Source organism: Pseudonaja textilis, chromosome 3 (assembly GCF_049901715.1).
Source record: "Pseudonaja textilis isolate UNSWEBS1 chromosome 3, rPseTex1.2, whole genome shotgun sequence".
NCBI lineage: Eukaryota > Metazoa > Chordata > Lepidosauria > Squamata > Elapidae > Pseudonaja > Pseudonaja textilis.
Window position 1 is genome coordinate 8,510,572 of NC_141992.1, and position 16,083 is coordinate 8,526,654.

General features: G+C 41.4%; 1 protein-coding gene across 3 annotated transcripts in view; it reads left to right on the forward strand.

Moving 5' to 3' along the window:
- NKAIN4 (sodium/potassium transporting ATPase interacting 4) overlaps window positions 1–16,083 on the forward strand; it is a 354,886-nt gene that overhangs the window by 286,241 nt on the left and 52,562 nt on the right. For all 3 annotated transcript variants that reach the window (XM_087928898.1, XM_087928897.1, XM_087928899.1), the window contains one exon: window positions 15,012–15,209. In XM_087928898.1, coding sequence (XP_087785024.1) covers window positions 15,012–15,209 — 198 coding nt within the window. The remainder of the gene's footprint in view (window positions 1–15,011; window positions 15,210–16,083) is intronic.

Sequence of the window (16,083 nt, forward strand, 5' to 3'; positions counted from 1 at the left end):
GCCTTCGGTCTGATCTAAGTATAGTACATAAAATTATATATTGCAATGTCCTACCTGCCAATGAATACTTCAGCTTCAATGACAACAATACAAGAGCACACAATAGGTACAAACTCAAGGTTAATCGCACCAAACTTGATTGCAGGAAATACGACTTCAGCAACAGAGTGATCAATGTCTGGAATACTCTACCTGAGTCTGTGGTTTCTTCCCCAAACCCCAAAAACTTTAACCTTAGACTGTCTACTATTGACCTCACCCCTTTCCTAAGAGGTCTGTAGGGTGTGTGCATAAGCGCACCAACGTGCCTACTGTCCCTGTCCTATTGTTTCTTTTTATTTTTCTTATATGTGCCCATTTCATGTATTCATAACTATGTTTATACTTATACCTGTTATCTTGTACGCGATTGACAAATCAAATCAAATCAATCAATCAATAAAAATCCTGGAATTCAGAAGGAGTATCATGGGTCATCTTCTCTGCTGGGTCTTGTTCTAAATCAGGCAGTTGGTGCACCCTCTGTCTCAACGCTGGAGGGATACATATTCTGGTCTCTAAATAGAATAGAATAACAGAATTGAAAAGGACCTTGGAGGTCTTCTGGGCAGGAAACCCCCCATACCACTTCAGACAAATGGTTATCCAACCTCTTCTTAAAAACCTCCAGTGATGGAGTATTTACAACTTCTGGAGGCAAGTTGTTCCACTGATTAATTGTTCTCACTCTCAGGAAATGTCTCCTCAGTTCTAAGTTGCTTTTCTCCTTGATTAGTTCCCATCCATTGCTCCTTGTTCTGCCTTCAGGTGTTTTGGAGAATAGCTTGACTCCCTCTTCTTTGGGGCAGCCCCTGAGACATCAGAACGTTGACATCACGTCCTTTTTTTCATTAAACTAGACATACTCAATTCTTGCAATCATTCTTGATACGTTTTAGCTGCTCTTGTCTGCACTTTTTTTTTAGAGTCTCAACATCTTTTTTTTTCACATTGTGGCAACCAAAATGTCGAAGGGCAAAGGCATATATAGAAAATTTTCTCCTCACACACACACACACACACACACACATTTCCCCACTGCAAAGTAGCTCGGCTGATCTGTCTTTGTCATCCGAAGGTTAATATATAGCGACAAAAGGCAAGGGAGTGCAGTGAGGGAGAAAGGATGGAGTCGTTGATTTGCTAGCTGGCGGGAACGGGTGTCCTTTTCCACGCAAACAGGTGATGCTTCCAACGGAAAAGAAGGGGGAGGAGGTAGGAGAGAAATGACATTCTCCTCTCACGGGCTCAGGGTGTGGAGAGGAACCCTATCATGGTGTCCTTGGAAGAGCTGCACCCAAGTTTTGATCCTACTGCTTGGTTGTGAGAATCAAGCATCTAAGCTTAAACCAGCCTCCTCAGATCTATGATTGTAGGTCGGTAGTCTTTGAACATTGGCCTGGGGTGTAGGGGTGTAACTTAAAGCATCCGAAGAAACAACAGTGGGGCAGCTAAACTTTCCACCGGTAGGAGAATAGAATTAGAATTAGAATAGAACAGAAATAGAATAGAATAATAATAAGAATAGGCTGCGAATAGGAATAGAATAGCACTTAGGCATATAGAATAGAATTAGAATAGAATAAGAATAGAATCAGAATAGAATAGAATAGAATAAGAATAAAGTAGAATTAGAATAGAATAAGGATAGAATTAGAATAGAACAGAAATAGAATAGAATAATAATAAGAATAGGCTGCGAATAGGAATAGAATAGCACTTAGGCATATAGAATAGAATTAGAATAGAATAGAATAGGATAGAATAGAATAGAATAGAATAGAATAGAATAGAATAAGAATAAAGTAGAATTAGAATAGAATAAGGATAGAATTAGAATAGAACAGAAATAGAATAGAATAATAATAAGAATAGGCTACAAATAGGAATAGAATAGCACTTAGGCATATAGAATAGAATTAGAATAGAATAGAATAGAATAGAATAGAATAGAATAGAATAGAATAGAATAGAATAAGAATAAAGTAGAATTAGAATAGAATAAGGATAGAATTAGAATAGAACAGAAATAGAATAGAATAATAATAAGAATAGGCTACAAATAGGAATAGAATAGCACTTAGGCATATAGAATAGAATTAGAATAGAATAGAATAGAATAGAATAGAATAGAATAGAATAGAATAGAATAAGAATAAAGTAGAATTAGAATAGAATAAGGATAGAATTAGAATAGAACAGAAATAGAATAGAATAATAATAAGAATAGGCTGCGAATAGGAATAGAATAGCACTTAGGCATATAGAATAGAATTAGAATAGAATAGAATAGAATAGAATAGAATAGAATAGAATAGAATAGAATAGAATAGAATAGAATAAGAATAAAGTAGAATTAGAATAGAATAAGGATAGAATTAGAATAGAACAGAAATAGAATAGAATAGAATAATAATAAGAATAGGCTACAAATAGGAATAGAATAGCACTTAGGCATATAGAATAGAATAAGAATAGAATAGAATAAAATAAGAATAGAATAAGAATAGAATAGAATAAGAATAGAATAATAGAATAAGAATAGAATAGAATAGCACTTAAACATATATACCAGTTCATAGTAGTCTATAGCCTTCTCTGAACAGCCAGAAGGTTGAAAAAGGGGATCATGTGACCCCTGGGATGCTGCAACCGTCATAGGTATGAACCATCCTACCTAGCCCTTGAATTTTGATCACATGATTGTGGGCCTGCTATAAAGGTTGTAAGTGTGAAAAAACGGTCATAGGTCTTTTTATTTTTCAGTGCCATCGTAACTGAACTGAACGAACCATTGTGAGTGTGGGTTTCTGTTCCCTGTATGGGTTTCTTGGCTTTCCCCTACTTTTCCTTCTCTTCCCCGTCTCTTCATTTGCCTCCTGTTCTGGGCATTAGGATATGGGACTTCTGCGAAGCAATGCAATCCTCCCTTGAGGATGTTCATTACTACTGCTAGCTCCAGATTGTGTCGGTGACCCCATCTGGACGCCGGTACCCCATTGAAAAGAGGTTGGAATTATGGATGAGAGGCAGCAAATGAGGATCAGAGTTCTCCCTGTGGACCCCAACGGGGGATCTAATTTATTCCCACTCCCTTCTTGAACCACACCTGGCTACAATTCACCTAAAATAAAAGCAGGATTAGCAATAGCAATAGATCTTAGGTTTATCTACTTATATACCACAGTGCTTTACAATATCTGTGGGTGGTTGACAGAGTAAGCATTCTTTGTGTATCGCCCCACAGCAATCTGGGTCCTCATTTTACCGATCTTGCAAGGACGAAAGGCTGGGTCAATCTGGAGCCTGTCAGGATCAAACTCCTGACTGTGGGCAGAGTTTTCAATACAGATAATCCTCGCCCTACGAGTCCCATTGAGCCCAACGTGTCTCTTGTTAAGTGAGGCATTGGTTAAGTGAGTTTTGCCCCATTTTCACAGCTTTTCTCGCCCTAGTTTGTTAAGCGAATCGTTGCAGCCGGTAAGTTAGTCACGCGGTTGTTAAGTGAATCTGGGTTCCCTCTTCATTTTGCTTCTTGAAAAGGTTGCAAAAGATGATCGAATCGCATGAACTCGGGACCCAGCAACGGTCGTAAGTATGAACCAGTTGACTAGCATCTGAATTTGGATCACATAATCATGAGGAAGCTACAAACTCCTAAGTCACTTTTTTTCAACGCCGTTTTAACTTTGAATGGTCCCTAAATGAAGAGTTGTATGTTGAGGAGTATCCACGTTGCAGTCTAACCGCTGCGCCACCAGGGCTCCTGGCTGGCTGCTCTTACAGCAACGTGGACTTCAACACAGAATGAAAGGTGAGGCCTTACATTCTTTGTTTACATGACATAGTCCTGATTCTGAAGTGAGACATCCAGGTTCAGGAGTGCTGCAGTTCAGAAAGTCCCCAAATCCCACCCCTGGCTGGCCCCAGCCACCCCTCCCTGCTCCTGCCAGGAGTCCCCACATGGCCCGTTTTGGATGCAGGTAAGTGCAAAGCCCACACGGAGACTCAGGGAGGGCAACAAGCAGGCCTCCCAGAAGTTCAGGAAGGCCGGAAATGGGTCCATTTCTGGCTTCCAGAGAGCCTCCGGAGCCCGGGGAGGCCATTTTTGCCCTCCTGACGGTTCAAGGAAAGCCTCTAGAGTCTGGGGAGGGCAAAAACACCCCCCCGCCCACCATGGTGCAGGAGGCCGAGTAGGCCACACCCACCAAGGCCACGCCCACCCAGCAACCAGGCAGAGAACCTTTTGCTAAAATTTTTGAAGCTTATCCTTGGAGAACATCCGTCACTCACCCACTGACTTCCCTCCTTCAAAACACTCCAGCCCAACAAAGGGAACATATATTTAATACTACATGTCTTGACAGCTGCGAGAATTGTATATATACAACACGGGAAGATGAAACTCCTGCAGATGAAAATATAATTAGATAAATACTAGACGGTGCAAAAATGGATAGGTTAACATTAAAGATAAAGGACAAAGAAGACACAGAATATTTTCTAACATGGGATATGTTTGTATTAATGGTTAGACAATAGAAGTAGAAATTAGAAGTAGGAAAATTATTACTAGGTATAAATGAATATTATTATTACTATTATTATCTATAAACTGACTCAGACAATACAGTGTTTACTAAACACATGTATGTTAAAGAAAAATGTATAGATAAAATTAGAAAAACAACAACACTCTAACTCAGGGGATCCACAACCCCTGGGATGTGACTCATTACTGGGCCATAAACTGCTCGGAACTGGGCCATAGTAGTGATGAACAAGTATGTGTGCATCCCCACTCACACAAGCAGCAGGCGAATGCACATGTGCATGCTACATTTGCACAAGTGGCGTGCATGCATGTCTGCTGCTTGCACAAATAGAGCTGCACATGTGTGCGCCTACGCTTGCCAGCTACTTGCGTTGAACCATTTCCCTCTCTTCTTCCCTGCCAATCTCCAAAGTCACTTTCTTTACCTGTAGTAACATGTTGCAACCTCTCCTTGGTCTGCTGAAACCTGGGGGCAGCCCGAAACTCAGGTGATCACCCTGAAGTTGGAGGCGTTTCGTGACCCAACTAGGTAACATCATCAGTGCTAGAAGTCCTCAATAAGCAACTGTTTGTTTGGTGACCATTCAAAGTCTTGAAGGCACCGAAAAAAGTGACTTGTGACCATTTTGCAGCATGGTCATATGGTCACATGAACAAAATTCAGACACTTGGGCAAACCGACTCATATTTTTGACGGGCGCAGTATGCCGGGGCCACGTGATCCCCTTTTCTGATCTTCTGACAAGCAAAGTCAATGGGGAGATCAGAACCATTTTACTCACTTAACAACCCCAGTGATTCACCTAACAACCATAGCAAGAAAGGTTGTAAAAGGAGGCAAAAGTCACTCAACAACTATCTCACTTAGCAACAGACATTTTGGACTCAATTATGGTCGTAGGGACGCAGTGGCTTAGCGGCTAAGACGCTGAGCTTGTCGATCAGAAAGGTTGGCAGTTCAGCGGTTCGAATCCCGGCGCCACATAACGGTGTGAGCTCCCGTTACTTGTCCCAGCTTCTGCCAACCTAGCAGTTCGAATGCATGTAAAAATGCAAGCAGAAAAATAGGAACCCCTAACAGCATTCTGTGTACCTTCGGTGTTTAGTCTTGCCGGCCACAGGACCACAGAGACGTCTTTGGACAGCGCTGGCTCTTCAGCTTTGTAATGGAGATGAGCATTGCCCCTCTACAGCCAGAAACGACTAGCAGATCCTGAAGGGAACCTTATCTATGGTTCTGTGTCAAGGACCACCTATATTACTTTGGAGAGTGAGATAGGGAGGCATATAAATTTAATAAAAAGAGATCGTTGGCAGTAGAATCCTAGCATTTGACTGAAATGGTATAGGGTTCCCTGCTTGAGCAGAAGGTTAGACTAGAAGACCTCCAAGGTCCCTTCCAACTCTGTTATTCGGTTAATACCTGCAATTTTCTTGATAGCACAGTGAGAAATGTTTGCTCAGAACACACAGGCAAAATATTTAGAAATATAAAGGCTGTCTCTTCCTCCTGCTTAATAATACATTTTCACCTCTTTAAAACATGCAAAATTATTCTGCCTTCAAGCTCTTCTCAGATCTGGCCTCCCCAGACTGCATTCATCTGAAGGGACATTACCCTGCCTTTCTTTGATAACGAATATATGCTACTGAGCATGGAAGCCCATCTGCCTCGCGGCCCCTTCCGTCTGTCCTTGCAAAAGGGAGAAACGTTTGCATTGCGATTTCCCAAAGGAGATGCCTCGCCTGGCATAGCCCCCATTGTGCACACGTTAGGCAGGAAAGTAATCAGATGTATTAATCAGACGTATAATCCTTTCACAGTTTTAAGGTTTTGCATGTTCGGTGTGCAGACGGACGGGCTTGGTCGTGGCTTTTTAAATTCCCTAGACCACATACCGGCAACGTGGTTATGCAAAATGGAGCAGGCTGGCCCCTTTTCTATTGTAGAGTGTCCATATGGTGGGGAGCCAGTCTGGTCTGGTGGTTAAGGCTAAAAAGCAGGGGACCATGAGTTCCAGTCCTGCCTTAGGCATGAAAACTCTCTAGGTGACTTTGGGCCAACCACCAGGAAATGTCTATGAAGAGCTGAAGAAGCTTCTTGGATGAGAAGCGAAATGTCTTCAAAGAAAAGAAAGAAAGTTGAGTTGCCTCTTTGGGTGACCCTGAAGTAGTAAATTCTAATTCTACTTTAGGCATGAAAGCTGGCTAGTTGAATTTGGACCAATCCCCAGGAGACAATGAATTCTAGTCCCGCCTTAGGCATGAAAGCCAGCTAGGTGGAAGAGGAGGAGGGCGGGGACGGACTGTGGGGCCTTTAGTGGTCTCTGAATTGATTGCTTTCTTACACACATTTCATCACCCAACTAAGTAATATTATCAGAAGGGAGTGGAGTTGGAGAGGAGGAGGAGGAGGAGAGGGAGGAGGCAGCCTGCGGAGTCCTTGGTGCTCTCTGAGCTTGGTTGCTTTCTTACAGACATTTCATTACCCAAGTAGTTAACATCATCAGTCCTAGAAGGGTGTGGGTGTTACGGAGAGGAGGATGAATGTGGGGTCCTTGCTGGTCTCTGAGCTTGGTTGTTTTCCCGCAGAGGTTTCATTACCCAACTAGCTCTCATACCAATTCACCTCACAGGGCTGCTGTGTGGAAAATAAGGAGGAGGAAGGAATTTTAGGTATAATAAAAGCGGGATATAAATAAACAAAATAAATAAAAATAAAATAAAATCTCCTATTGCCATGGAATAGAGTTGAATGTGGATAAGTAATTGCGTTCATTCAGACATGTCCTGGGCGGTTCCACTGGCACTGTTGGCTCAAGTTGATAAAATAAGTTCTTCTACTTGCAATGGATGTTATGTGCCTGTCCAGCATCAACGGTTGATCCAGGAGCACCTCCAAATTGTCCCTTAAGGAGAAACGCGGCCTCATCCAGACTAGCCCTGTATGAGTTCTTTCCCAGGTCAACATTTCCTGTGCATACAAAGCCAATTTAGGGTGGGCAAATACAGAAACAGAATCCTTTTCTTTGAAATCCTTACTTAGCACAGGCAGGCTAATTTTAATAGGGCAGATGGGGCTAATTTTGTCTTATTACTGTAAATGTTTACAAAATCATACTGTGGTTGTTTGGGTTTGTGCTTGGGGTAATATGTAAACCTGGTCTTCATGGTTTGAGAATAATAATTTATGGCATTCATCATGTGGTGTCAGCCTAACCAATTATGGTTTGTTCAAGTAAACAGAAATGCTATTTATAGCATGTTCCCAACTGGGATATAGTCCAACCACAAGGAAAATTAAGAAATAAAATCTAATGGGAATTCTTTCTGTCTGTCTGTGTCTCTCTATCTGTCTCTCTATCTGTCAGCCTCTCTCTCTCTTTCTCTCTCTCTCTCTTTCTATCCATCTGTCTTTCTATCCATCTGTCTTTCTATCCATCTCTTTCTATCCATCCATCTGTCTGTCTGTCTATCTATCTACAGTATATATTTCTCATCTCTCTCTCATCTCTTTCTCTATCCCTGTCTATCTGTCTGTCTGTCTGTCTGTCTATCTATCTATCTATCTATCTATCTATCTATCTATCTATCTATCTATCGTATCTATCTCTTATCTCTTTCTCTCATCTATCTATCTATCTATCTATCTATCTATCTATCTATCTATCTATCTACAGTATCTATCTCTATCTATTTCTCTATCTATCTATCTACATTATTATCGTATCTATCTCTTATCTCTATTTCTCTCATCTATCTATCTATCTATCTATCTATCTATCTATCTATCTATCTATCTATCTACTATCTATCTCTTATCTATTTCTCTCATCTATCTATCTATATCTATATCTATATCTATATCTATCTATCTATCTATCTATCTATCTATCTATCTATCTATCTATCATATCTATCTCTTATCTCTATTTCTCTCATCTATCTATCTATCTATCTATCTATCTATCTATCTATCTATCTATCTACAGTATCTATCTCTTATCTCTATTTCTCTCATCTATCTATCTATCTATCTATCTATCTATCTATCTATCTATCTATCTATCTATCTATCTATCTATCTATCTATCTATCTACCTCCATCCATCCATCTTTTAATCAAAATTTATTCAGCCACCCAACTCACTTTCAGTAACCCCAGGTAGTAATTCCTAATTACATGAAGGCAATAAAATCAATGATATCAAACCCTTAGTGCTCTCTGAGCTTGGTTGTTTACTTGCAGATGTTTCATTATCCAACTAGGTGACATCATCAGTGTGAGTGAGTGTGATATTCATATATATATATATATATTCTATATACAGTAGTTTGTACTGCCAGTGTTGGTGAGGGTATGGTTTTCTCCTTGAGAATTCCTTGATTAGAAAATTGTTTTCTGCTTGATTGTTTGTCTGGTGTTATTCCCTGGTTATCTGGATGTTGGTTTCTGGAGAGGACTTTTTGTTTCCTTCTTAGTTTTTCTTATTGCCTCTTTTTAAATAGTGTGTTGAAACTATGATTGTGCCTGTTCATGTGTTGTGACTCATTAATCTCCGATCCTTGTTGTAACCCCTTAATGTAACAAATCCTGCTTTGGTGTGGTAGCTTAGTTTGCAGCTCGTGCAAAGAAAAAAAAATCCACAATTCTACAAATCCACAATCTCATTTTAGCCTTAATCCTAATCTGTAGTTAAAATGTTAAGTCCTCCTTAAGGTCCTACTCCTTAAGTCCTCCTCCTCAACAATCATTTTTCCTGCTTAATCCATAAAAACCGACCAAGTAGATTAAAGAAACCCTACTTCTACCAAGCACACAGGCACACCAATACCCATATTGCTACCAGTATCCTGTATCTGTCATGCCCAAGTCAGAGCCTGAATCTGTGGGGGAAGATGAGGTGGAACAGGAGACAACAGAGACCGAGGGGCAGTTCTGTTGGCTTTGGAGGAAACTGGGGAAGGGCAGAGCCAGTCTGGCCAAGGCATTTCAGGATTAGAACAGCTTGTAGACAGGAAGGAACAAGGGCAAGATGAACATGAGAGACAGAGCACAGGCGAAGAGCAAGGACTACTTCCTCCTGATCCGAGCGCACGGAGAGTGGAGAGAAGGCAAGAACAGCACAGACTGAGCCAGCTACGAAGGAGGAGCATGCCCTGTCCCCTTTCACAAGGCACACCTGGGGACTGAGATGTAAAGAGATGCCAGTGGGAGGGGCATTTGTCAGGAACAAGTGTGGAATCTGTGGAGCCTCGTGTGCACTTGCCTACGTCTGGAGATTACTGTGCTCTGTCCTGTGGGCTTGCCCAGTTTGTCTGCTTCACTGAACTTCTGGCTCTGGTTAGTGTTTTGCTAACCTTGCTAACTGGACTTCTTGCCTTGGTTACTGTTTGGCTAACCTTGCTTACTGGACTACTCTAGGCCAGAGGCTGTTGAAGGTGCATATGAGAGCTTTGCTGTAGGACTTGTAGTAATTGTAGGGAGGGACGTTTGGGGACAAAATAAATCTAATCTTATAAAGCTTCTCCTCCAGAAATATTGAATTGCTAACTAGGGCATACAAAACCTTTGTTAGACCAATACTTGAATACAGCTGATCAGTCTAGAATTTGCATTGTATATCGGACATTAATACAATTGAATGAGTCCAGAAGTATTTCACGAGAAGAGTACTACACTCCTCTGCTCACAACAGAATACCCTATATCACCAGGCTTGAGATTTGGGGCTTGGGCAACCTTAAACTATGCCGCCTATGGCTGGATGTAAGTGTAGTACACAAAATTATCTGCTACAATGTCCCACCAGTCAATGACTACTTCAGCTTCAACCGCAACAATACAAGAGCACACAGCAGATACAAACTCAATGTAAACCGCGCCAAACTTGATTGCAGAAAGTACAACTTCAGCAACAGATTGGTCAATGCCTGGAATGCACTACCTGACTCTGTTTTATATCCTCTAACCTCCATTCCTTGACCCTTAAACTATCCACTATTGACCTCATCCCATTCCTAAGTGGTCTGTAAGGGGCCTGCATAAGTGCACAATTGTGCCTACTGTCCCTGTCCTATTGTCCCCACTTATTTGTACCTATTTCCTGTATTCTTACTCATGTTTAGATTTATACCTATTATCTTATAATCGATTGACAAATCAAATAAATAAATATAAAATAAATAAAATAAAGGTGGAGCAATAAAGGGGAGTTAGACCTGTTCTCTGGCTGTGTTGCTTTCGTGCCACACCCCGGGTCACTACAATATCTTAGCATATGATTTTATACGTTGGACCCAGAGCATCAGCCCCAATTAGTTTGTGAGGTTTGTTCTAGAAAAAAATTAGCCTGACAAAGTATGAAAGAAGTGCACAGTAACAACACATTCATTTAGTTTTCCTCATTCCACTTGTACAGGTTGTGTAAAGTTTAGACAGGGGCTGGTTGGTTTGATGACTCTTCTTATAAAACACCCCTTTGGCATTAATTTAAAGTGTAAGTTCCTCTTTCATCTCCTTCTCAAATGGCTATCATTGTTTCTCTCCAGAGCTACATCCAGCAATTCATACAATACATTCACTGTAAAGTCCTTGATTTGGTGAAACTCACATGAAATCAATGAAGTAACAGAGTTGGAAGGGATCTTGGAGGTCTTCTAGTCCAACCCCCTGCTCAAGCAGGAGACAATTTCAAATAAATGGTTGTCCAACCTCTTGTTGAAAACCTCCGGTATTGGAGTGCCCACAAAGTTTGGAGACAAGACCAGGGGTGGGATTCAAATTTTTTAACAACCTGTGGGCATGGCTTAGTTGATGGACATGGCTTGGTGGTCATGTGACTGGGTGGACATGGCTTGGTGCTCATGTTATTGGCTGGGTGTGGCCAACTCAATATCACTCACATCGAGGCACGCATCTCCTCGCCTGGCCTCTCATGACTGTGGGGATGCTGCAACAGTCGTAAGTGTGAAAAATGGTCATAAGTCATTTTTTTCAGTGTCATTGTAACTTTGAATGGTCACTCCACACAAGCAAAGTACCAGCAAAGGAGGGGAAAAAAAACTCCAGAGAAGTTCCTGAGACAGGAAGTCTAGTCCTGCCAAGAATGTAATAAGAGTTAATGGAGAGGCAGTTTCTGTAAGCAACACCAGAATGTTTCCTTCCTGCCTTCCTTACAGGATTAGCCCAGTAATTTCTTTTAACAACCGGTTCTCCAAACTGCTTAGAATCTAGCAAATAGGCGCGAACTGGTAGAAACCCACCCCTGGGCAAGACGTTCCATTGATTAAGTGTTCTGACTGTGAGGAATTTTCTGCTTAGTTCTGGGTTGCTTCTCTCCTTGATTATTTTCCATCCATTGCTTCCTGTCTTGCCTTCAGGGGCTTTGGAGCCTCTTCTTTGGGGCAGCCCCTCAAATATTGGAACACTGCTATCATGCCCTTCTTATCATAAAACTAGACATACCCAATTCTTGCAATCATTCTTCATATGTTTTAGCTCCTAGTCCCCCAATCATCTTTGTTGCTCTTCTGTGCACCCCTTCCAGAGTCTCTACATCTTTTTTATATTGTGGTAACCAAAACTAGATGCTCATAAAATTGGAAATATCTAGGCGATGTTTTGATGAAGTCTCATTCATCATCTTCAGGCTTGTGTCTTCAGCTTTGTGCTTCTCAGAGTATTCATCAAAACGTTGCCTAGATACTTCCAATTTTATGCAGGAGAAAACCTAAATAACCAAAGATCCACATACAAATACCCACGAAAACTTCAGAAAACACACACACACACACACACACACACACACACACACACACACACACATATATATTCTTAAGTTTTCACGGGTACTTACATGTATGGTATTCAGCTTTGTTCGGGTATTTTCCCATGTCATTATAGTTGTGCTTTTAAAGTTGTAGCAATGTTTCAGCAGAATCTCATCTGCCATCATCAGGCTTCTGTATTGTGTTCGTCTGTGAGTCAGACTTTCACAGCCATTTCAGTTTTAAATTTGGTGCTAGCCTATGCTGTGCCAGAATGGTTTTTTCTTCATCCTGATTGGTTGGGAGTCTTGGTCTGTGTTTATTGGTCTTGGAGTTTGCTGTGTTCTGCTTGATTGGTGTTTCAAATATCTTCTGCCTGTTTTGTGGCTTTTTTTCTCTTGATTGGCTGGCAACATTGTGTTCCTGTATTGGAGGCTTTTAGTGCAGCTTGGCTCCGAGTAAACGGACAGCTATCATTTATTATAATCATAATGATGATAATGGTGTTTGTCTTAACACCTTGGACACCTAGAGAGCAGATTGTTCAACATAGAAAGGAAATGTATGATATAAAACAATAAAAAAATATTTTTAAAAAAAGAACAGAAGGGACCTTGGAGGTCTTCTATTCCAGCTCTCTGCTCAAGCAGGTGATCCTGACCTGTACCATTTCAGACAAGTGACTGTCCAGTCTCTTCTTAAAAAACCTCCAGCGACGAAGCATCCACAAGTGTTCCATTGGTTGATTGTCCTCACCGTCAGGAAATTCCTCCTCAATTCCAGGTTGTTTCTCTCCATGATGAGTTTCCATCCTTTGCTTCTTGTCCTGCCTTCAGGTGCTTTGGAAAATAAGTTGACCCCCTCTTCTTTGTGACAAATGGGATTAGCCCAACCCACTTGAGGAGATAAACCTTTCCTATGGTGGGATCCTCCCCTATGGAACCTTCTACCATTGGAGGTGAGATCTGCTTCCACCTATCTGGCCTTCAGAAAGATCCTCAAAATTGTTTTTGCAGGTTGGCTTAGGACTTGGATAGGAGTTGTTGAGGTAATTCCCCGTTAGGAGAATGAGCGCATACAGGGAGATGTATTTGAGAGGAGTGTTTGAATAATACACACAGAGCACACAGATACACTGTACAGTAAATGTAGGTTTTTATTTCCAGAAATGTTAAGCAAAGTCCAAAATAGGCAGTCCAAAGTCATTCACAGGTTAAATCAGTCAGTTTTCAATCCAGGGATAATCCAAATATCAAATTCCAGTGTCAAAAACAGTTCAGTAACAGACTTACATGAAATCCAGTAATATCAGTCAATTAGAAGAAATGGATGAATGGCAATACTTTTCAACAGAAGGAAACAGAGATACTCACTCAGACACACTGTCTTCTGAGACTAAGACTAAAAACCCCAGGTTTCTGGCTCCATCTTATGGCTGTTTGAGAAACCACACCTAATTACAGTTTTGCATTTTCTTAGAGATACAGTTTTAAAATGTTTATCCTGGTTTATATATATTTCTAACCCAAATAGCTGTTAGGTGACCCATATTCCTAACAGGAGTGCTATTTTCTCAAGGTGATTTATGGGGTAGGAAGAATTCTGGAAGTTGAATTCCAACTCCATAAAAGTTGGCCAGGTTGAGAAACTCTGTCTGAAGGCCTCAGTGTATCCTTTCACACAGCAGACAGTGACGGAGACCTGGGGGAGATGGACATTAAGTAGCTATTGATCAACCCCAAGTCAGAGCCTTATACTAAAATGACCCAAGAGGTTAATTGCTGCTGGGAGTTCAGTAGGAGACTAGATCGTGCAATGAATGAGAAGGCTGCAGGGTACAGGAGGGAAAGACGTCTAATATTCAGAACAAAGAGGAAACTAAATTGGATTTTTAGGCAAAAATTCTTCCAGCTCTTGCCCCACTAAATCCAGATCTTCTATTCCTGTGTGAATGCAAATGCACAACACCAAACAAGCTCCCTTCAAAAGTGTTGCAACTGTAGTATTTCCAGCTTGCTTGTTGAGAACCATTTGTTTTTCATAGGTTTCCAACAACCTGATTAAGTTGCCATAAGTAGGAAGAGATTCTTTTTAGCTAGACCTGGGGTCATGATGGCTCAGTGGTTAAAGACACTGAGCTTGACAGCCCTGGTTTGAGACCCAAGCACCGCACGACGGGGTGAGCTTCTGTTCCTTGCTACAGCTCCAGGAGACTGTGAGTTCTAGTTCCACCTCAGGCATAAAAACCAGTTGGGTGACTTTGGGCCAATCACCAGGAGACGGTGAGTTCTAGTCCTGCCTAAGTAAGGACTTCCGCTTGCCAAATTCCCCAGGCAGCATGGGAAATTTAGACTTTACACAGCTATCATATGGCTTATTTGATTTCTAGCTGAATATACTACACTGACATCAGCCATGGTAACTTCTACACCATGGCCTGTGATTTAGCGAGCAAATGACCCCAGTCAATGATACCATTCAGCAAACAGCGGTTTTAAACTGTCTCAGTATGATGAATGAACCCATTTGCTGTCTGTACACAGATCTCTTTGTATTGTGCAAGAACAGCCTAGATAAAGTGCAAAAACTGATCTTGGGCTCTAGTTGAAAAAGGCATTATTTATTGGAGTTTTCACTTCTCCTCTCAGGACAGTGAACTTTTGACATTTAACATCTCCCAACACCAATCGTGGTGGAGTGAGAACGGTCCTGGATGCGTAAGGAAGGAGACACCCATGATCGGCATCAAAGGTCTGGACAGCCATTCGTACGTCTCGGTGATCGGTTGTGCATTGGAGTACCGCTACATCGAGGTCATGCACAGCGCCCTGCAGATTCTGGTGGCGGTGAGTAGACCTTCAGAGTCTTGACTTACGAAGCATTGGAGAAGCAGCGCCCAGGTGTAAGAGGTATTCTCTCCTCAAAGGAATTCAATGAAATAAAAACTCAAGAGGAGAATTGATGGGAGGAAAAAGATGATGTAGATGTCAACTCATAAAATATTTCTCTAGCCTTTTTAGAGCTGCCAAGAGAAAGGGAGGGGGGAGCAGTGTAGCAGCTTGCAAAACCAAGACTGCATTCCATAAATGTTTTCAAAAATAGTAGCTAGGTGACTGAAGTTTCTGCCGTGCAAAATTCTGTGATTGATGACTCTTGACTATGGATGTGTCCCATTGGAGAATATGAATTATGATACACCCAGGGGGTGGGGGGAAAGCCAGAGTCAAAGGTGACAATGAATTATGTGTCTCAGAGTCGGCTACACCCAGGGAATGCCGGCATGTTAACTCCCAATAAATCCTTTCTAAGTTTTGGAAATTTGGCTCGAGACTAGTGATTTAATTGGGGTAACTGCCAGAATCCTGACAATAGACAGAAAATACTCCCATCATCTGTCTGTCTGTCTGTCTATCAATTAATTAATGAGCCCTGGCGGTGAGTTAGGGTGATGTATAAAGCCTAAATTCCTCATATCCCAAAGGTGTTTTTTTCAAGAGGTACCTGGATTTGTCCTTTAAATGCAGATGGACTGCTGAATCTAGTCCTGATGGATTTGTTCTCCTATGTTGTGCCATGCGCTTATGAAGTGGCTGTATCATTTCCCTGATGTACAGATCTGCAGATCTGAGACTGAGAATCTCCACAGGCATTTAAATTCTAAGGCTGTCTGGGGAATTCAGAAAATTGAAGCCCTTACTAAGATGAGACTAGAATTCACCA